The sequence below is a fragment of the Geotrypetes seraphini genome, chromosome 15 (assembly GCF_902459505.1).
Source record: "Geotrypetes seraphini chromosome 15, aGeoSer1.1, whole genome shotgun sequence".
Taxonomy (NCBI): Eukaryota; Metazoa; Chordata; class Amphibia; order Gymnophiona; family Dermophiidae; genus Geotrypetes; species Geotrypetes seraphini.
The window spans coordinates 20,154,220-20,176,396 of record NC_047098.1 but is presented as its reverse complement, the minus strand read 5'-3'; the positions used below and the strand labels follow the sequence as shown (position 1 = coordinate 20,176,396).

Genomic DNA, 22,177 nt, shown 5'->3' with positions numbered 1-22,177 from the left:
CTCCTGCCCCTTCAGGAGTCCTGGAAAGTGACATCCTTCCCTCTGGCTGGCTGGCTGCCCGCCCAGTATTACATGTACGCCGCCGCAATCGCAGCGTGCTCCCTCTTCGTTCTCCAGCTAGGCAACATCGAATTTGGAAAAAGAAAATGAAAGAAAAGCTTCTGGGCGAAATCTGCCTCTCAGTTTCCGCTTTATCGGAAAAGAAAGGAGAGGCGTGGCTGTCGCTGGGAGGCTCAGCGGCTGGTGTAAGGGACGGGAGTTCTCCGCTCCATTGCTCGCTTGCTGTTTTATATTCGGAATGATGCGTACGTGCATCGAACGTATTGAGAGAGCGGAATGAAAAGGATCGGTAGGTGCTCGCGGGGGGGGGGGGGGGGGGGGGAGCTAGGTCCAGCTGAGCAGATTCCAGATCTTTGTTTACTAGCAGCGGTTCAGGAGGAACCCACTGGCTTCCTTGACGTACAAATGGAGATTGACCGACTGCTTTTTTTCCTGTGTTGTCGATTCTACCTTAACTGGGAATTCCCCAAATCGTTCGAGGCGAACTGCTGCTTTGTACGCACGTCCTTAATGTTTGGCGCATGATCTGCATTTCGGGGGAGAGACTGAGAGAGCGTTGCCCTTCCTGGAACCAAAGTGTGACAGGTCCCGGTTGGAAACCCCCCCTTTTTCTTTTTGCCACATTCGGCAACAAAGAAACTTGCCAGCGCATGCGGCTGCTCTTTTGAGTACCAAAGGGGGTTTCCCCATTTTGTAACTATGGCGAAATTGGCTTAGCGCATCTGGTCCTAGTGATGAGGTATATTTATGCGTAAAAGCGGTTTCTCTTTAAACAATGGTTGAAATAAAATGAACGGGGAACATTAGCTAAGGCAAGAGGAGATTGTAAAGTTATGTATTTGAAAACTGATGTGAATCCACTGACGAATTGCAAGCGTTTACTCTTTGTGATCAGCTGGTGTCATGTACTAAATACATTTACTTAACCCTTTTGTGTTCATTAAGCCTAACCATGAGGCTTTTACTAAAGGTGCTGAAACCCCTTGTTTTCTGGTATTGGACATTTTTTTTTCTCTTTCCTGAATTTTTGCTGCCATTTGGTCACTCTAACTGAAATTCTGAAGCAAAAATTGTTAACTTAGAAAACTCTACAAATGATTTTTCGCATTTCAGTATTTATTGTACTTGATCAAACAGGCAGTAGTTTTCTGTTTTATATAGAAAGGACAGTTTAATGCCTTCTATATTTTAATGTTATTTGAAAATTGTGTATTTTTATGAACTGCTCCATTATAACATAGCTTGCAATATAAAATCAAGCTTTAGGTCATTTTTGGACCATACAAATGGGGGAAAGACTGTAGATCATGTCTCATGGAGTATTTTCTAACCCCTCTGTGAATGCTTGAAGGAGCAGTTTGCAGGTTGTAGTTGTGTAGTTGCAGAAAAGATGATTTTTGGGCATAGGACCAGTCTGGGGGATGGTGGGGCAGTTGCAGGAGGTAGTTTTTGGGAGGGTGGACAGTTGAAAGGGGTAGTTTGGAAGTGGTGGAGCAGTTTCAGGGGGCTAGTTTTGGGGGATGAGGTCAGTTTGCAAGTCGATGATGCATGGAGATATGTTGTTAGGGGTGGACTAGTTGGGGTTGTGGAAGTTTGTGGGATGGTGGGGGCACTAGTAGCAAAGTAGGCTGTGAGGGTTAGTTTTAGGGTGGGGCAATTGCAGGGGGTAGTTTTTAGAGTTGGAGCAGTTTGAAGAATGGTCTGTAAGTTGCAGGTGGGTAGGTTTTGAGTTTTTTTGTGGTTTTTTTTGAGCTGAGCAATTTACAGGGTGGAAGGTGGTTTTAGGAGGGTGAGAGCAGAATACAAGGTGGTGGGACAGTTGCAGGAGGTAGTTTGGGAGCAATTTGGAAGAGCAGAGCATGGAGCAAGGAAGTTTCTAAAAGGTAAAATTCCATAACTGCTATTTTTTCACTCTTTGTAAGTTTCTATGGTTTTCCTAACAATACACTAGAGCAGTGGTTCCCAACCCTGTCCTAGAGGACCACCAGGCCAATCGGGTTTTCAGGCTAGCCCTAATGAATATGCATGAGAGAGATTTGCATATAATGGAAGTAAGAGGCATGCAAATCTGCTCCATGCATATTCATTAGCTCTATCCTGAAAACCCGATTGGCCTGGTGGTCCTCCAGGACAGGGTTGAGAACCACTGCACTAGAGAATCTGGAACTCCTTCTCCTATAGAAATGGATTTGGCTGGGTTTTTTGGGGGGGAGGGAGAGGGGGATGGCAGTGTTTCCTCTAGACGAGCTTCCAGTTTGATTTAGCCCATTTTTAAATTCAACGTTTGTTTGTTTTTTAATTTTTAACCAATATTTCACTCTTTTCAAGTGTCATCCTATTTCTAGGATGGCCCAACCATTAAGCAAGACTAGGTGGTTGAATAGGACAAAAACATTTTGGGAGCAGCAGCAAACAACTACGATCCAAAGCAAGACAATAAGGCCAGGATTTTCAAAAACCCGCATTATAAAGCAACGGTTTGCTACCGCAGCCGTTTTGATACCGAATCTAAAAACCCGAGATATTCTTTAAAAATCACACATGCAAATAAGATCAGCGGACAGCAGTAAAGATTTCCTACATTTGAATGTCCCCATCGCTGATGGGCACATGCGCAGAAAAATGCCATACTCTCCTGTTGCACTATTGGACAAATGGAAGGGATAGGAGGGGAGAAGCAACGTCGACTTTTTTCAATCGCGCATAAAACATGCCTTTCTCTCCAAAAAGCTATTATAATTCAGGTAAATCTTGTAATTTGTTTTTAATGTAAAATTTATTTAAGACCCACAGCCAGAAAAACACAAAACAAGGGTATTATACACATGCTCAAGAAGAAACGTTGGCTTTTAACAAGTGCGCATAAAACATGCTTGTCTCTCCCAAAAACTCAAAAGAAGCGTGATTTTACTACCCTCCACTAAAAATATGTAGATACACTTTTTTTTTTTTTTTTTTCATTAGCCACAGTCAAAACACAAGTGCTGGCACTGTAACGGCATCCCTGGACCAGTTGCTGCTTTTTGTCGCCAAAAGCTGACGCCGCTCTTAGAAAAAGCCTTGGCGATTTTTAAGACCACCGGTGGGCTCATTAGCGACGGCGTTAATGTTTTGAGAATCTTGCCTTCAATAGATCCTGACAGTCAATCAAACTCAAAAAACCAACAGCACACACTTTTTAATCTGTATTTTTATAGGATCTGTGTGTGATGATCATGATTGTTAAATTTAATTGTCAAAACTGGGGGGAGCTTTGAACCAACTCTGCCCATTCCCTTTTCAGAGTTATTTTGTATTAATCATTGGTTTCAATTAATAAACATCAAAAAAGTAGAGTTTGATTGCTCACAATGTGCCCATGCATTTCAAGATAAGATACCGAGGATAGTAAAAACTTTTGATTTTGAACAATTCCCTAAGACTGATTGAGGTTGAATCATTGTGGTCAGAATTTTAAATGGTTGAGAGCAATCGAGTAATGAAGTGTTTTTAAAACATTAAGGGGGGAATTATCAATGGGGGCTACTGTTGGGTTATTTTATGCAGCGAGACCCTGTGCGAAAATAATTTTATGCAACGAGACCCTGTGCGAAAATAATCCAACAGTCGCCCATGTTGATAATCCCCCACCCCCAATAATTCAACTTGTCCTTTTAAATCATGTTCAACATATGTGTTTAAATCTTTAGATGGGGGTATTACAGGCTCAATATCTGGTTTGGTAAACATCTTTTAGAAAAGGGTACTGTACTGAAGGTTGTGAGAAGGGTGACTGTTCATTCCTTTTTAAAGAATCCCACTTTGAACTGAACGGGCTACAGAGAATTAAGACCAGATTCTGTAAACAGCGCCTACATCAGGCGTTGACTGCAAAAATGGTGCTGTTTGCTTGTCAATCATGTGTAGGCACCTTTAACAGAATTGTAGCTACAGAAAAACTTAACGCCGGTAATGTAGACCTTTAAACCCCTGGCATATGTTACTGATGCCTAAGTTTGATTGAGAATCATGGCTAACTGTGCCGAAGGTTATCTCTGCCCTTAATCATGCCTACTTTGATCTTCAGTGCCGTTAGGCGCTATGCTTAGATGCAATTCCAGCACCTATTTTTTAAATTTTCAACTAGGTTTTAGTTGGTTTTTAATAGTATGGTCAATTACTGCGCCAATTAAAACCAATTAAATCAATTAAGTTAGGCAACCTAACTTATGGCGCCATTTCTAGAATCTGGGCCTAATTTGTTCCTTGGTATTTTTTTAATAAATGGTAATGGAAAATATTTGGTTTTACAACAATGGTTGGAGTTTAAGATTGAAGAAATCATTGACCCCCTTTCAATTTGGATATAGGCTTAAACATGGAGTTGAAACCTTGTCTCTTTCAGTGTTTGATAGAATTCAGTTGGGTTTTGATAGAGGAAGACAATACTTTTTTAGGGTCATTGGATGTTGCTTTGGCATTTGACTTGATAAATGATTTATTAAAATGGCATGACTGAAGATATTAAAGGATTACAGATAAAATATCCTGAACTGATTTCAATCATATTTGTCTGAGAGAGTTTTAAGTTTGTTGTATTGGTGGGTGATCAAATTGGGTGCTGATGTCAGGTGTACTCAGGGTTCAGATTGTTCACTCATTTTATTTGTAACTAGAGCTGCATTTTTATATTTTATTTCCCACTCTGGGCAAGTCACTTATTTATTTATTCATTCAATTTTCTATATTGTTCTCCCAAGGGAGCTCAAAACGGTTTAAATGAATTTGTTCAGGTAATTCAAGCATTTTTCCCTGTCTGTCCTGGCAGGCTCACAATCTATCTAATGTACCTGGGGCAATAGAGGGTTAAGTGACTTGCCCAAGATCACAAGGAGCTGTTGTGGGAATTCAACTCAGTAATAATATTCTATTGGTCCCCAGCAGTGGCCTGCTCTGAAGCTTTCCCTCTGGCCCATCCCACTTTCTCTGACATCACTTCCTGTTTCTGCATGGGCAGAACCAATCAGAGGGAAAGCTTTAGACCAGGCTGCAGGTAGCAAATGTGCAGTACTGCTTCTGCTATGGAGCAACAGAAGACCTTCTTTAAGGTAGACTGGTGCAGGGGGCTGATGAGGTTGAATTGTGGGTGGGGGAAAAGATGCTGGATTGCACCAAGGACAGAGTTTGGGAGTGGAAAAGAGCAGAAGAGATGTTTGGAGGAAACAGGAGATGCTGCAATGTGATTATAAATTAATGCATTAATCACAGAGTTAATTGTTATTAACTTGCTTCCCTATTTGCAGCCAGTATATGTAATGAATTAACAGCATTGGATGTTCACTATCATCCTTATACTGATTTGCAGTTTTTGTTAATGATATATTGAATTTTGAGATGTTATGTATTCAAACCATACAGGCTTGGTTGACTGTAACTCAGTTATCACTGAATAGGGCAAAAACTCAGTTATCGCAGGAAAGGAATGATTATATGATACGATCAGTTACGATAGATGTAGAACTTACTCGTTATTTGTATGTTGATCCTCTCAGGGCTCAGCAGACACAAGGTTTGCATTGTGGATGATACCTGCAAACAAGTGGCTAAAGTGAGGTGAGTGAGCTGTATAAAAGGTGAGGGGGAGCAGGATCAGTGCACAGTTGATGTACAGTATTTTAAAAATTATATATACATATATAAAACCTAACAATTTTAAGAATGAACATCTATAGATGGATAATAGGGATTTTCTTATCAAATTACTATAGCTGGATATATGAAGCATTTTCCCCATAGACTCAAAACGGGAGAATTTTAGTCTATAGACCGCTCAGGATCTGATTCCTAAGACTTTTCTCCTAGTCTGTATCTGTGGAGAAATGAGTTTAGTGATGATAATAACCCTTAACTGTTAGTTATAAGCCCTTTGGGGAAGGGAGGCTCATGTCCTCTTTCTAGTTTGTTGTATTGGTCTCCAAATTTGGAACTTTGCACTTCAGTGGTTGTGCTGTGTTCTTTCTCATCGGTTTCTCTGCCTTTGCTGCTTTGTAGTATTTCGGAAATGTAGCAAGAGCTGCCCATTTATTCGTTTCTCACATTGGATTCACATACCTCACCAGGTAAGTTACAAACTTTATTGTTTTATTGTGTTAACCGTTCTGATGTTTTACTGAAGGGTGGTTTTAAAGTCATTAGACTAATCATAAAACAAAAAAGTTATTCCACGGGGAAGACAGAGTAAGTTGAAATTTTCTAGAGCAGTCACTTTTATGCGATTCAGATAATGAACCTCTGCCCTACACTGTAAGTCCAGCTTCATACATGTGCAGACTTTCACCCTTCAGCTTAGATCTTTTGCCTAGGTGCTAAAGAGCAGAGATGTGTGAACATTTAGTCAGCCAGGTTATAACAAGAGGCAGAATAGCTGCCATGCGTGCAGCCTGTGTGGATGACAGCTGCAAAAGCTGTAGCTCTTTCAGCGGGAACATTCAAGGTAGAAATCCAGTGGCACGGATGGGTAATCAAGTATTACACGAAGGTCATCACGCTTCTTAATAACACACTCTAGGATAAAACTGTAACAGCCTAGCAATTCGTCCAGAAAATTTGAATTCCTCACTAGGATTACAGATTGTGAAAACAGGCCTCGCATACTCTGACTTGCTTTTGAACCAGAGTTGCTATTCAAACATTCTCAGCCAGTGGTAGCATGTTTAATAGATCAGTTACATGGAGAGGTCAGTCATATGCCCACTTTGCAAATCTTAATTGAGTAAAATGGAGAAGACCAGGACAAGGATATTTTTTTATTAGTATTTGCAAGATAAATATTACATAGGGTTACTAACCACTGTACCATGGAGTGGGAAATGAGTGCAAAGCAAGAGAAAGTTAACATCGCTGGCTACTTTGTTTAAGTGCAGGCTCCAAGACACTTAAACAGCAGTAGCCTGAGAGCAGCAGGAGGCAGAGTACAGAATATTTTAAGAGCATTTATCTACTGCATGAAATCTGCGGGTTTCAGTGACCTACTTCAGTCTGCTCAACCAGCAACTGGCACTTTTTCAAAGCAGAAAGCAAAGCATCTGTGCCTTCCTGGGCTCTGCTTGCACAGATACTATCATTTTATAAAATTTGTACCTCGCTTGCCAGTAAAACGTTTGTGTTAGGGTGTCTTTTAGTAACCTTTTCATCACGATGGTACCCTAGAACATTTGAATGTTAAGTTATTGAATCTGTTTGGCTTAGGTTGATTCAATGTAACCCTGCCTTGACGTCTCTCTGACTGTGTGTGCTGTAAAGATAAGTAACATGGGGTTAATGAGTCATCTAGGCCAGAGGTCCACTTCCCAGCCTGGCTTTCAAGATTTCAAAAGTGAGTATGTATGAGACCTGTTTGTATGCAATAAATATTCATTGTGGAAATCTGAAAAACAGGCTGGGTTTTGGACCTTGCAGACTGAATTTGACAGTCCCTGGCCCTCAAACTACCTAATGTGTAGTTAACCAGAATATGGATAACTCCTATATATAAACAACTAGTCTTTAAGCCCGTTACATTAACGGGTGCTAGAATAGATGTTGTGTCTGTCTGTCTGTGTTTCTTTATCTCTCTCTCCTTGGCCGCTGTCTGTATCCTTCTGTTTCCCCCCCCCACCCCGAGCAAAGCTGTCTGCCCCCAGCACACACCTCCCCCCCAAAGCAGCCCCCTTTCCCTCTCCCTAACTGTCTCTCCATGGCCCTCTTCTGTCTTCCTCCCCAGAGCAAAGCTGTCTGTCCCCAGCACACCTCCCCCCAAAGCAGCCCCCTTTCCCTCTCCCTATCTCTCCATGGCCCCTTCTGTCTCCCCCCAGCACACCCCTTCCCCCAAAGCAGCCCCCTTTCCCTCTCCCTGTCTCTCCATGGCCCCTTCTGTCTTCCCCCCAGAGCAAAGCTGTCTGCCCCAGCACACCTCCCCCCTAAAGCAGCCCCCTTTCCCTTTCCCCCTGACTCCCGGTATTGATCCCCTTCTTACCCTCCCTCCATCCCGGCGTCTTCTGGCCTGCTCCTCTTCAAAGCAGCCTGTGATCGTGGTGGCTGGCTTTAGCGAACCTAGCAGGCCGCTCTCCAACTCGGTAGCACATTCCCTCTGACGCGATCCCATGCGTCAGAGAGAGTGTGCTACTGAGGTTGGAGAGCGGCCTGCGAGGTTCTTTAAAGCCAGCCACGATCGCAGGCTGCTCTGAAGAGGAGGATCAGCGGCGGCAGCAGTGGTGGCGGCATGTGAGGGCGGGAGGTGTGTTCCCTGCCGAGGACGCGGGCAGGGAGAGAGCACAGTCGCGCGCCTTCAGCCACCACACGCGCCTCCAGCCTCTGCAAGCGCCATGAGGTGTCAAATAGAATACTGCCACAGAAGCACACCTCACGGCGCCAGGAATCATGAATTTTCAAGAGTGCATTCGCGCTCTAGGGTTTTATTATTATAGATATTTATTAATTGGGACCAGAATCATCTGGGAGGCCAGGCAACACCAATGCTATGTTCTGAAGCAATTGTTTACTAAAGTCACTTCTCTGGCATTCAAGATACAAAATGGCGGAGGCAGCAGTAGTGTTTTCTGAATAAGCTACCATACCAATAATTGTCCAACCCTATTCCCAAACTCAAAATAATCTCTCTTGATTTTCATTAGTAAAAATTCTATTTAGTGTCCCTCTCTCTTGAAAAGGAGCGCCTAAACAGAAAAGGATATTTGGATAAGGTGATCTCAACAGTTTTTGACTTCCCGTGCCTATGTGCACATCTGGTGCCTCTTTGAGGATTGGTATTCTATTTGTGTGGTGTTTCCTCTTTGCGCATCTTTATCTCCCATCTGGATTTTTTGCAGGATGGCTTAGAGAGGAGCCTTGCCTGGTCCTCCTTACGGGTTCATGTTTTGGGCTTGACGTTCTTTAGAGGTTTAGTGCAAGGATGGAAGTTGTCTTTTCTCCCTGCTGTCATCCTTTTCTTAAGAGCAGTGAAGTTGCTTTGGCTGCCGATACGCCCTTCAGTTCCAGCTTGGAATCTCAATTTAATCCTGGCAATGTTGGTTCGTCCTCCGTTTGAGTTCTTGCACAATAAAAGACCTTACTTTGAAGGTGGTTTTTCCTGTAGCCATTACTTCAGCGAGATGTGTCAGAATTGCAAGCTTTTTCTTGTCGAACTCCAGACGTCGGGCCAGGATGGTCTGAAGAAGACACGGATGGCGGCGGAGGGAGCGATCGTAGAGTCCTGCCGTTGAGACGGCCCCTGCCCAGTATGGCCCCTGCACAGTACGACCGAAATTATCATGTTCAAGAGCGTGTCCGCCAGCTGGGATTATAACACCAACCTGACCGCGGAGAACCAGCAGAAGCAGGTAGTTCGGCGCGGAGGGAGACCACAAGTGTTTTGCAGTGGATTTTGTTGTGGGGGAGGGGAAGGCAAGGACGATTGAGTAAGAAAAACGGTAGGGGTGGGGAAGGGGGTTAAACAGATCCTTACAAAATAAGCCTCCAATGGGAAAGTCATTTTTAGATACATATTCAAGGCCAGTTTCCAGTTCTTTCATCTGTGCTCCTCTGTTAATGAAGATATCGTGTATTTTGATGCCTACATAGGAGTAGGGGCAGGGATTGGGGAATGACTACTTCCCTCTTCCTGGCTAATGAGAGCTAGCAGGTGGAAAATAGCTAGCTGGATGGGGAAGTTGCATATGGAGATGAGGTGCTACAAGTATGCATCTGGTGCATCCCCAACCCTATATGTCATGTCTGTATTTCTAAGTTAGATTATAAGCTCTTTGGAGCAGGGACCATCTATAAATGTCAAAATGGCTACATCAGGTCACCAACTTCGGCTTTATTCTTCCCACCGAAAAAGTGACCGTTTTTTTAAAAAAAAGCCCCATACACAGACAAACCGGCTTGAAATCTTTGCGCAGATCAAAACAAAGAGCCAGACAAACAGCAGGCAGGGGGAGGTCTTTGTGGGGGCCGCCGGCACGCCTTCTCCTCTCTGCATACCTCTTTAAATGTTCGCCAGCGCACAGAGCATATTCCGTTCTTCAGATAAGCTACTCTTAGATTTACCCTTCTCCTCCACTGCCAATTCCATAGGGGACATTTTAGGGAAGGAGGCTTTACTAGCATCCGTTAATGTAATGGGCTAAAAAACTAGTAGTTAAATAACTTATCTGTAAATCTTTAACTCAGTGATACCTTTTCCATAACATATAAGTAGTTTTATCCTGATTGACCTCAAGTTGTTTCTGCAAATATGCTATTTGCTCTAGGAGCTCCTGTCTCTTCCTGTGCTGCCTGTTTGCATCAACACTCCCTAAAGATATTCTTTACCCATCACCCAAACCAGGGAACAGCTGTTCAGTATTGAGAACCGATTTTGACTATTACACAAAGCTTTGTGCTATTGCAGGGATCTCAAAGTCCCTCCTTGAGGGCCGCAATCCAGTCGGGTTTTCAGGATTTCCCCATTGAATATGCATTGAAAGCAGTGCATGCACATAGATCTCATGCATATTAATTGGGGAAATCCTGAAAACCCGACTGGATTGCGGCCCTCAAGGAGGGACTTTGCTATAGTATAGGATGGGAGGGTGCTGGGTGTTAACCTAAGTGGGAAATTTTGTACATTCCTTCACCCAGAATGGTTGATTATAGATGAGGATGACAAGAGAAATGGACCTGAATAAGAAGAGATGCTTACAAGTAGTCAAACTATGTGGCTGACAGCTGGGATAAATCCTTACAGTGAAACAGGACTAGCTGAGCAGACTGCGTGGTCCTATTGTTTCTGCTGGCAACTACTGTGTTATAATAGTACTTAACCTGTTTCTGTATAAAATAGTCTTTGCCCTTCTGCTGATAAGTATTAATTGAGCAAAGCTTTACTTTTCTGAGTGCTACCTCTTGCTCAGGATGTAGTATTTACTTTTAGGGTGTAAATTCTTTATTCACTGCACTGCATTTATTTACAAAATGAATGCTTTCATCAGTCTCTTCTGGATTTTTCTTGCATCCTTGATAATAGCTTTGTCAGGTAAAGCTGCTCTTCTAAATATGGAAAAGGGGGTGTCAGACATTTGTGAATATGAAAGAAATTGACTACGAGAGAGGCTTCAGTGAGCCCTAGTTAAAACTAAAACCCAGATAATGAGTGGGAAACCCCAGAATGGCCTTCTGGACTATTTAATTCTCTTATCAGTTATCACAATAAAAGAAGCAGTCCTGACCTTTGGACATTTTGGCCCTGATTCTGCAAAGTGTTCTCGATTGTAGGCAGCTGTAGGCGTCCTACAGCTGTCTAATCAGCCAATTCGGAGGCACTTTTTCTAAAAAAAAAAAAAAAGCTCCCCAGGCAGGCTGCCTATATTGAAGGCGCCTCCAGGGAGCCTAGAGAGGCCCACAAGCCCGCTTAAGCTTGCCTAAGGCTAGGCAGTAGCCTTAAGTGAACCTAGGCGGCCCTCCGCATCTCCCTAGCAGAACGGGAGACGCTTACAATGTAGGCTACCAAAATGCTGGCCTACATGGTAAGTAGATGCGGCCGCTGTACTTAATCGCGGCAAGGATCTCCCTGCCGTGATTAGTATAGCTGCCGCAGCTACAGCTGCAAGTTTCCCCTCCCCCCAGTGATCACGGCAGGAGGGTGCCCAACCCCTCCTGCCAACAGAACCTGCCCCCCCCCCCGATGATCGCCGGCAGGAAGGTACCCAACCCCTCCTGCCGACCTCCCCCAACGGTCCTCCCGAAGATTGCGGCAGGAGGGTACCCAACCCTTCCTGCTGGCCCCCCTAAGATTGCCGGCAGGAGGGTGCCCAACTCCTCCTGCCGGCCCCCCAACAGCTGCCCCTAAGATCGCCGGCAGGAGGGTGCCCAACCCCTCCTGCCAGACCCCCCCCCAACGAACCCCCCACAGCCTGGAACCCCCCTTGGTCTTACTTTCAAGTTGGACTGGACAGCTCCTCACACGTCCGGCCAGCAGGCCCGCCTCCGTCCAAATGAGGCGGGCCTGACCCTCCCCTGCTCAACCCACAGGATCCTAGGGCCTGATTGGTCCAGGCGCCTAAGGCCCCTCCCGCTATAGGAGGGTCTTAGGAGCTTGGGCCAATCAGGCTAATTCTACCTTTCTTTGGGGGACAATTCTATGTAAAACTTATTACTCTTATGAATGAAGGAAAATTGACTTTGTGGACCCCTCATGTAAAAGGGTTATGTGTCTTGTGCTGTCATAAAATAAACACTAGCTGACAGTCTGAGAGTTTCTACTCAGGAGTCCATTCTTACTGTTAAATAACTGAGTCAGTGAAGTTGCGAGGAAAAAAAAATGACTAAACTTCTGTAGATAGCCAGAAGTTCACAAAGCTGTCTCTCTTTTGGACATTCAAGAGGGAGTTCTCTCATTGGGAAGCTGCTTCAACCCTTCCAAACCTGGAGCTATATTCTTAGGTTACTATCTCTACAAATCGTATATGATGATGTAACCTCTAATTACACATTTGAAAGCATATATTAAACCTCTAAGCTGTACCTTCAGAATGTGCTTTCCTTGTGGTTAGTTATTGCACCAACAGGAATCTCACAGTGCAGTCTACATCAACTCTTGTTTAAATTGATATACTGCACTCCTGTAACACCCTCCTGAGGGAGATGGTGGAGAGGAAAACGGTGATGGAATTTAAAAAAACATGGAATGAATACAGAGGATCTCTAATTAGAATATGAACGGATAGATTTTCATGATGTGAATCCCACATATGAAATGGTTTGGATAGGCTGGAGTGAGCTTCAACAGCAGCTCCAACAGTTTAAACCTAAGGACAGAAATAACAAAGAAACAAATACAATTTAATCATCTAATCTAATCTTGCATTTGTGAATCGCACAAACCTCAACAAGCTCAAGGCGACTGAAACAGAGGTCAGGAGGGGAAAGGAGAGGAAAGTGGGGGGATGGGTTGTAGAGGGGCGACCAGGTAATTATAGAGCGGACTGGATGGACTGTTCAGGTCTGTATTTGCTGTCATTTACTATGTTAACCATTTCAAATGCTTTGCTTTCAGATAGGCCACCCGGCACCTACCTGGATTATTTTAGCTCGCATCTGACGGGTGTTGCTGGTGCGTTGAAATGGACTTGGATCCCTATGCCAGTATGCAGGTGGGAATGCGGGTAGTCCGTGGACTGGATTGGAAATGGGGTAACCAGGACAATGGAGAAGGGAACATTGGCACTGTGGTGGAGATTGGTCGTCAAGGCTCCCCAACAACACCAGACAAAACTGTGGTGGTTCAGTGGGATCATGGAACAAGAACCAATTATCGAACTGGATTCCAAGGAGCCTATGACCTCTTGCTATACGATAATGCACAAATCGGTAAAGAGAAGACGGCCCATGTATCGGTCTGTTTTGCTTGTGTACATGTTCCTTGTCTTTGTTTGTGCTACAGAGAATGCTAGCACCATGTTGGTCCCAGAAAAATTAATTTGTTGCAGGTTCAGATGCCCCATATTGACATAGTATAAGAATTATCCAAAGTGGTGATCATGATCTTTCCAGGTCATGTAGAACCCTTCTTCAGAAATGATTCGTACTTGGCTTGAGAGTCATCAGTGATGTGGAAAACTCCTTTGTAGATTAGACCATGAAAGAACTTCTAAAGGTATAAATAAAAGGAGTAAAGTGTATGCTCATATTAGAATTTCAAAATTTTTCTTTTTAGTTACCTTCTATGTGTTTGTTTATTTTTCTGTATTTACTAGAGAATGACACGGGGACAAATTTTTCCCCGTTCCCGTGGGAACTCATTTTCCTGTCCCATCCCTGCGAGTTCTTTTCCTGTCCCTGCCCCATTCTTGCAAGCTCTGGCCTCATCTGCACAAACCTCAAACACTTTAAAGTTGTAAGTATTTGAATCTTGTGTGGTTAAGGCAGAGCTTACAGGAATGGGACAGGGACAGTGACAAAACCTGCGGGGACAGGATGGGAAAATTGAGTAACTATGGGGACACACTTGTCCCCATGTCATTCTCTAATATTTACATAAGAACATAAGATTTGCCATACTAGGACAGATCCTGTTTCCAATAGTGACTAACCCAGGTCACAAGTACCTAGCAAGATCCCAAAAGAGTAAAACAGATTTTTATGCTGCTTATCCTTGGAATAAGCAGTGGATTTTTTACACACACATAAAGTTACTATTGAAATGCTAACCAAATAGTAATGCTCATCCGTGCTGATTTCTGGATATTCAGCATCAGCTAGTATCCATATACCAGGACTAAAGATCTATTGGAAGGGGAGGGGTCCTCACAGCAGCTGGCATTTAAAAAAGGCTTTCAAGTTTCCAATTTATGTGTTAACTAACCTTCTAATGAGCAGTATATGGTTTTTATACAAATAGTTTCAATATAAAATATATGAAAGAAAAAAATAGTGAAATCAAATCCAGGAACTTTATTACAATTCACAAGAATTTGCAAGGACTCAACATGGGCTTGTGTTTTGGCTAGATTGCCTTCATCGGGAGTCTTAAGAATTCTCAATATAAGTCAATAAACTCCAAAACATCTTGTCACCATCAGCACACACTCTATTGAAGACAGCACGCTAATTGTGGCAAAAAGTTTTGGAGTTTGATTTCTACCAGTACGTATTTTTATCGAAGATAAGGGATTGTAGGCAGGGGGGAAGGTAATAATAATTTTATTTTTATATACCGCCTAACCAAAAATGGTTCTAGGTGGTTTACAACGAATAAGCACAAGTCATACAGTGGAGAGCACAATTTAAAAGGAAAAAACAATTCAAAACAAAATACAATAAATAAGAATTGGTCCTACAGTAGAAAATATGATTTAAAAGAAAAATGCAATTAAAAAAAAAATGGTTCTAAGCGGATTACAACAAATAAGAACCTGTGTAGACGGTTAACAGAGGCAGAATAATATTAGGCAATACCTGGGATAGTCTAGAAACCAAGACCTTTGCTTAACGTTTGGCCTCTTTTTTTTATCAAGCCAAATAGTGAAATAGTGTAGGCTGGTGGGGTAAATGTACCAAAGCCTATAGGGATTGAATGGGCTTCAGTGTATTTGCCACGTGGCACTTGCTACCATGACTAGACAAAAGAGGCCCTTTGAAACCAAGCTGTTAGCTAAGAAATTGTTCAATTAAAATTCCAGTAATCCCTAATCCTTCCCAGGCTACAGCAATACAATGATTTGAACATTATTCAACATCTGAACAAGCCTTTCTTGATTAATAAACATATCTGTGAGGGGTGCTACAACCTCCTTTTTCAATAGCTTATAAAATTTACAATGAAAACCATCTAGTCCTGATTCCTTCCCAAGGGGGCTTTGCTTAATAGGCCACGCCGCCATTTCAGAAGCGAGCATTGCATTCTGCATCGCCGGATCTTCCTGAGTTACACTAAGCAAATGCATATTCAAGAAAATATCACTATGCAAAGAGGAGTTTCAGGTGCCAAGTACAGTGTTTTGGAAAAATGTTTAAAATTTTTTATTAATGGCCTGATCAGTATTTGCCAATACCTCTCCCTATCCCATCACCTCAGAGAATAACGATCTTTTTAGGACCTTGCCACTGTCTGGCTAACTTTGCCAACAGTTTACTATTTGGGTTTTTGCCAGGTACTTGTGACCTGGATTGTCTACTGTGGAAACAGGGTACTGGGCAAGGTGGACCATTGGTCTGACCCAGTATGGATATTCTTATGTTCTACCAAATGTTGAGAGCACTGTTGTTTTGACTTATTAAAGCCTGCTGAAGCTTCAAAAGCTGCTTTTTATGTTGCAATGTAGAATTTCTGCTATACAAATGATGCTGCCTAGTAACTTGCTTCTCCAGTTTTCAGAAGCTAAGCTTCTTTTTGTGACTTGCAAAAGCTAAAACATCTACCCTTAAAACTGCTTTGGCTCCTCCCAGGACAAGATGGGTTCAGCCTGGTGAACCTGGTTGCATGCCTTATAAAGATTCCATTTAGTTGCTAAAAACTCATGGAATTGCCCATCCTCCATACAAAGAAACAGGAAGTTTTCCACTGAAAGGTTCTCATTGGGTTGGTTCCCAAATCCAACTCTACCCATTCAGTGGCGTGGTCTGAAAGTGTGATTGGACCAATCTCTGCCAATTTGATGTTAGTGAAAATATTCTGAGATACGAAAATATTGTGTATTCTGGATATAGTAGAGTACACCCTCAAAAAGTGGGTATAGTTCCTTTTCATAGGATACAGCATTCTTCTTATATCCACCATATCTAGCAGATCACACATCAAAAGGAATGCCTCTGGTGAAATCAATAGGCTGTGTTGTTTTACCATAGGATCTACCCATGTACGGATCGTACACGCCATTAAAATCCTCCCTTCCACAATCCCAATAGGTATGTCCCCAAAACCTTGAAGATGTTTTGAGTATTTGCTTATAGAAATTTTGCTGTGCCATTGCTTTTCTTTCTATAATTACTGATCAATAGCAAATCAACTCTTATTTATAACTTTGTGAGTAACTAAATATAATTCCTTTTGTACTAGCATTATTGCTCTTCTATTTTTTTTTCCATTGGCTGAAAACTCAAAAATATTGGCCCACCCATTATATGCACAATTTAGCATGTTCTGCATCAAAATGATTTTCTTTTAGATATGGTTTTATTTTATTTAATATACTGCCCTTCCTTATACAATAACAGAGCAGTTCACATAATTTATAAAAGATACAATAAAATGAGTTACTACTCCAAAAAAGAAAAAAGATATTGAAAATTAAAATTGCAGCTACAGTGCTAGTGAATCTGAACCATATCAGAGCCATCCAACTGAATATCATTGCATATTTATTGTTCAAAACCTGCAAACTTTTCTTGCTTCTTTATGGTGAATTAATACCTCCTAAATACCAGGTTATTACTTTCAACAACATGCTATCATTGGGTTTTGTGTTTTTTTTTTGGGGGGAGGGGGTTAGTAGTAATTAAAAAAAAAAAAATGAAAATACAGAGACAATGTCTCCAGCCATAATCCCCCACTGTCACTTGGCATACATAACTCCAGAAAATCTACTTTTCCAGAATACCATACTTCCCAGCATTCCTTACCATGAAGATCGAGGCTCCAAGGGTTCCCTCTGAGCACCCCATACTTAAAAAAAAAAAAAAATTTATATACCACATATAGCCTAAGTGGTTTTACATTTAGGTACTAAATCATTTTTCCCTATCTGTCCCAGTGAGCTCACACTATCTTGTACCTGTGGTAATGGGGGATTAAATGACTTGCCCAAGGTCACAAGGAGCAGCGTGAGATTTGAACCCACAACTTCATATCCATCTACCCCATCCATTCCTCCTAATCCCCAGTTACCATCCTTCCCCATTATTGCTAATATAATGCATCTAATGGTGCCATCACTCATGGTGCTCCAGCCTTCCCTAGTCTTATAGATATTGTAAATTAAGAACCCCTATTACATCTCTACTAAACTACTTCTTTTCTTCACCCTACCCCCACTGTATCTCTCAAGTAGATATAAAAAAAGAAAACCACCATTTCTGCTTTTCTGATATTAGATAGCAAAGTCCTTTTGCACAGTATGTCCTGTAACTGTGCTCTCAGTCAACTGTTGTTCATCAAGCCAAGCATCAGGATTTCCCACAAAACCCTCAACTTGTGCTCCATTCAAAGCTGCCCAGCACTAGGATGCACGCTTGTTTCTCTGGGAACAATCCAAGCCCTTCATTGTGGCAATTCATATACTGGAATCCTCCAGGTCAAGTCATTCAACACCATCATGAATAGAAATCTGAACAATATCATAACTTGCAAAACTTATGACTTCAAAGTCAACTGGATCAACAACTGGCAAGAACCAATGTGTCTTGCAACTTCTTCACACTTGTACCCTGCCGAGCAAATTATAACACTTTACTGCAGTCTGATTATAGACTTCTCACCCCAAAATCTTTTGCCCTCATTTCCCATATTCAGGAGGTTCCAGCCTGCTGGTCCTGCTCCAGCTTCTCTAGTTTCAAGTTTAATATATCTCTTGATTAATCGCTTAGTCAGATTTCAAAGCAATGAACAATTTAAAATACATTCATTAGCAATTACAAAATAAACAATACAATACAAACTTTGAATAGTAACATCAGGTTAAAAAACTAGGACATCATTTAAATCTGAGCGTATCATTTACCACATTGAAAAATTTTACTAGGCCACTCTTCATCATTTTCGGCTTAACCGGATATATTAAACTGAATCAAACGTGCAATTTTACAAGTTTTGTTCAGTGGCACTGGGTGACCTCCCCATCTAAATTTTAAATAGATCATCCTTTCTTATCCAGCTGAATTTGGGCAGATACCCAGTTTGCGTGAGTAAAATTCCTAAGGTTTACCAAACTAAAACTCCGTTTTAACAACAAAATCTTTTGTAAAGCTGCCTCTGTGTGTGTGTTAAACGCTATTTCACTAGTGTGGGTACACCAGTGGGCACATTGCTTTTCAGTCGTGCACCTTACTGAAGATTTACCCCAGTGGGGATGCCCATGTTCTATCTTAGCTAAAGTAGTGTGGTTGCTGTTTAGTCTACTTTTAACGATATAAAAATAAAGCGGGAAAAGAAGAACATAAACTCCTTTTATTGGCTTACTGAATATATTTTTGACCAGCATTCCTGACTTGAGGAAGAAAGTTCTGGCTGTCACAAGCTAGTCAAAAATGTACTTAGTTAACCAAATAAAGGAGAGATTATCTTCTCTTTGCTTTTGTTAGCCATGATCTAACAGTGAGTGTACCCTGGATAGATATTCTATTAGAGGATTTCCTATTGCCCTACACACACAGTTGAGGTGTCTTTCAAAAGATTAAAAAGTGTAGTTAGTTCATTCATTCATTCACCATTTCCCCCATCCTTCCAAAAGAGCCCAGAATGGGTCACAAATTTACATACATAATATAGGTTGGCGATAAGATAGTTGGAGTAAGGAAGTGTTCTTAAGGGAAACGTGATGCATTGGCTGATTAAAGCAACCATTGTGAATATAATTAATGTATAATGAAGCACAGATGCCATAGCACATGGCTTCCCTGTCAAGATTCTGAAAGCAGAAATTGTGAATGAGATTCTGGAAGGGAAGAAAGTTAGAGAGGGACCCTCTATGGGGTTTATGGAGGAAATACATTACAGAGCCAGGAATCCCATCCACAGGACTATCAGAGGTGAAATTATACAAACTAAACACTCCTATTTTTTTTTCTACTGGATTCCACAACTGTTTCCAAATGCTCGCTAAGAACGAAACCAAAGCACAACATTTTCAACTCTGTGCTTGAAACGCTACCTGGTTTCTGTTAGTTCACGTTCATAGAAATGTCTCCTCCTCCTCCTTTACTGATTCCTCTCTAGAACAGGCAAGTGTGTATCCTTAGAATATTCTCACTTTTTTATGCTGGATGCTTCTCTTGCTTATGCAGGGTTTGTGAGGTGAAATGAATTGTCGCAGGTTACTGAACACCTAAAACTAGCATCACACACATTGTGTCGTGGCAGTAGTCATGCAGCTTGAGGCATCCATATTTTTCTTGGTACTGACTTCCGCCTTCTATGTTCCAGGTGTGCGCCACCCTAACATTATATGTGACTGCTGCAAGAAGCATGGGATCCGGGGCATGCGCTGGAAGTGCAGGATCTGCTTTGACTATGATCTATGCACCCAGTGCTACATGAACAACAAGCATGATGCCTCACATGCCTTTGAGTACTATGAGACTGCACACTCATGCCCGTAAGTACACGTTAGCAGTGACCAAACAGTACCAGGAGGTTTCTGCAGTATTAAACTATCAGTCACGGCTCTTCTGGTGCATTTACCGTAACATATATGGGAATTTTGCCAGTAATGTAGAAGTGAGTGGTAGACAAAAAGACACCTGGGGTTAGACTAGCCACCATTGGGACTGCACAGTCATTTAACGTTCTTCTGCCCTCCCTAAGCTCTATAAGGGTCCTCCACCCACATTCCTGCTAGTGGGGACTAGTGCTTCAATATCACAAGAAATAATCAGGTGATTCTGCAGGACTCCCAGGAGACCTGCCTGTATTTGCAATTGAAAATGCAGTATTGAAGTACTGCCTCCCACTGCAAGGAACATAGATTGAAGACTCCTGCAGGCTTAAAGAGAACTATTGCATATAGGTACACTTAGAATATCTACAGTTTTGTCGATCCACTAAAAGGAGCCAGGGCAATGTCCAGTGGCTCTACACAAATAACAAGGTGAAAACTTAGAAACAAAACAAATAAAAAACCCTTTCCACTGTATTCTGGAAATATGGAATCATCATTCAGAGATGTTGCAAAGTAGTTTTGAGATTATGCTTGTCCCATCTTCAGATATGAGCAGAAAGGGGGAAAGAAGAGAGCTGTTGTAATTACATGTGTCGTCCTGGGTTTCTATCCAGTCTTCTGGTTCTTTGGTTGTGTCATTCATTTGGGAATCTGGAGAGAGGAGAAGGTGCAGGGCAGAAAGCAACGGTAACATGATTTTGGGAAAGCTGTGAAACAGCTTAACTTTCCTTTATAAAAACTGAAACACTTTGAGCATTGGCTGAGTTGTAGTTTTTCTACACGTTTGAGCACAACTAGGACCTGTGGCACATGTGCAGTATACACATGGATTTGCTGTTCAGTGGACATTGGAAAAGTTACCCAGGATGACTTGGGGAGGAAAAACCTATCAACCCAAATTTACAACCTCTAAATGACTGGAAAAAATTTGGAGTCAGACTTCCAGTGATTGGGACTTGCCAGAACCAATAGACATCGATTTCTACTTCCATCGATGGCAAATTAACACTGACTCCGGTTGATGCATGTCTTTCTTTAACCGATGTTTCTACCATGTCAACGCAGATGCATCGTGTTTAAGCATTGGGTCCATTTGATGCATGGCTTCATGGGAGATATAGGTTATCATTTCTGAAGCGCATCGCTTTTTCAGGCATTCATGCTTCGACACCTGTGGCACCTTCAGTACCGCTTGATGTTATATGGTCATGGTGCATCTTCTTCATTAATGATGTCATAGGTCTCAACAGCATCGAGTCCCTTGATGCAGACTGAACAGTGATGCCATCTTTCTCCACCCTTGCAGGTGTCTCTCTACGGTATGCATCCTCATCGAGGTCATCCATTCCAAGACAACCTGCTGCACTAATGATACAGGTACATGTTTTCAGGGAGAATCTCGATGAGTTCTTCCAAGGGGAGTTAAAAAAAAAAGCCAAAAATGAACGACTCCCTCGGTACCGGCCCAGCTAAGCATACTACTATGAAGCTTCAGGGTACCATTTTCAGCTATCCATTGGAGCATCATGCTACTTCTCATGGATTTTCAACGAGATATTATTGCTCTCCTTCTCTGCGATGTTCTATCTCCAGACATCGATCTTTGCATTGATGTTCTAACTCATCTCATCAATGTTCTCCATCGACGCATTGATCCACTACTATGAAGCATCGACGCTCTTCTTCAACAAGGCTTCGATCTCCTGCTTCGACACGAACAGCTCTTCTTCCAGACATCATTGCCATTCATTTCACAGCATCAGTCTGTATCCAGAGGACACCAACACTTGCTGTATCGTCTGTCTGCATTTCCAATGTCTGACTGCTCATCATCTTTTTTTCCTGATGTATGAAGGGACTTTTCCATATCCAACTACCTCTCAAACTGCCTCCAGTGGTTTGACATCTTAAATGAAGGTCTCATCAGACTGATGAAACCTTCATTTGGGCATTGTCTTCTACTCACCTTAAATATATTACTTGGAAGGTTGTAATTTTAATCTCCATCACTTCTGCACATTGAGTCACTGAGATCTGTTTTTTTTAATTTCCAGCAGCTTCCCTACTTCTTTCCTATGGACCCCGCTGTGCAAGCTTGCATATGGACGGAAATTGATGTTCCTCATATTTGTCACATTCACGTCAGTAAATTTTTTCCATTGGGATACCGTGATAGGAATCCACCATGGGTGAGAGCCTGTAAGGTGGTTTGTTTCCTGTGGTCTGGACTCTATCATGCAAAGACT

At 42.2% G+C, this 22,177-nt stretch overlaps 1 protein-coding gene across 7 annotated transcripts in view; it reads left to right on the top strand.

Moving 5' to 3' along the window:
- MIB2 (mindbomb E3 ubiquitin protein ligase 2) overlaps positions 1-22,177 on the top strand; it is an 86,349-nt gene that overhangs the window by 5,543 nt on the left and 58,629 nt on the right. For 5 of the 7 annotated variants that reach the window (XM_033921379.1, XM_033921372.1, XM_033921377.1 and 2 more), the window contains 4 exons: positions 5,592-5,652; positions 6,091-6,158; positions 13,115-13,428; positions 19,697-19,868. In XM_033921379.1, coding sequence (XP_033777270.1) covers positions 13,182-13,428; positions 19,697-19,868 — 419 coding nt within the window. In that variant the 5' untranslated portion in view covers positions 5,592-5,652; positions 6,091-6,158; positions 13,115-13,181. Of the gene's footprint in view, positions 1-78; positions 350-5,591; positions 5,653-6,090; positions 6,159-7,287; positions 7,415-13,114; positions 13,429-19,696; positions 19,869-22,177 lie in introns of those variants that run through there. The other 2 variants (XM_033921378.1, XM_033921376.1) reach the window with 2 other exon arrangements.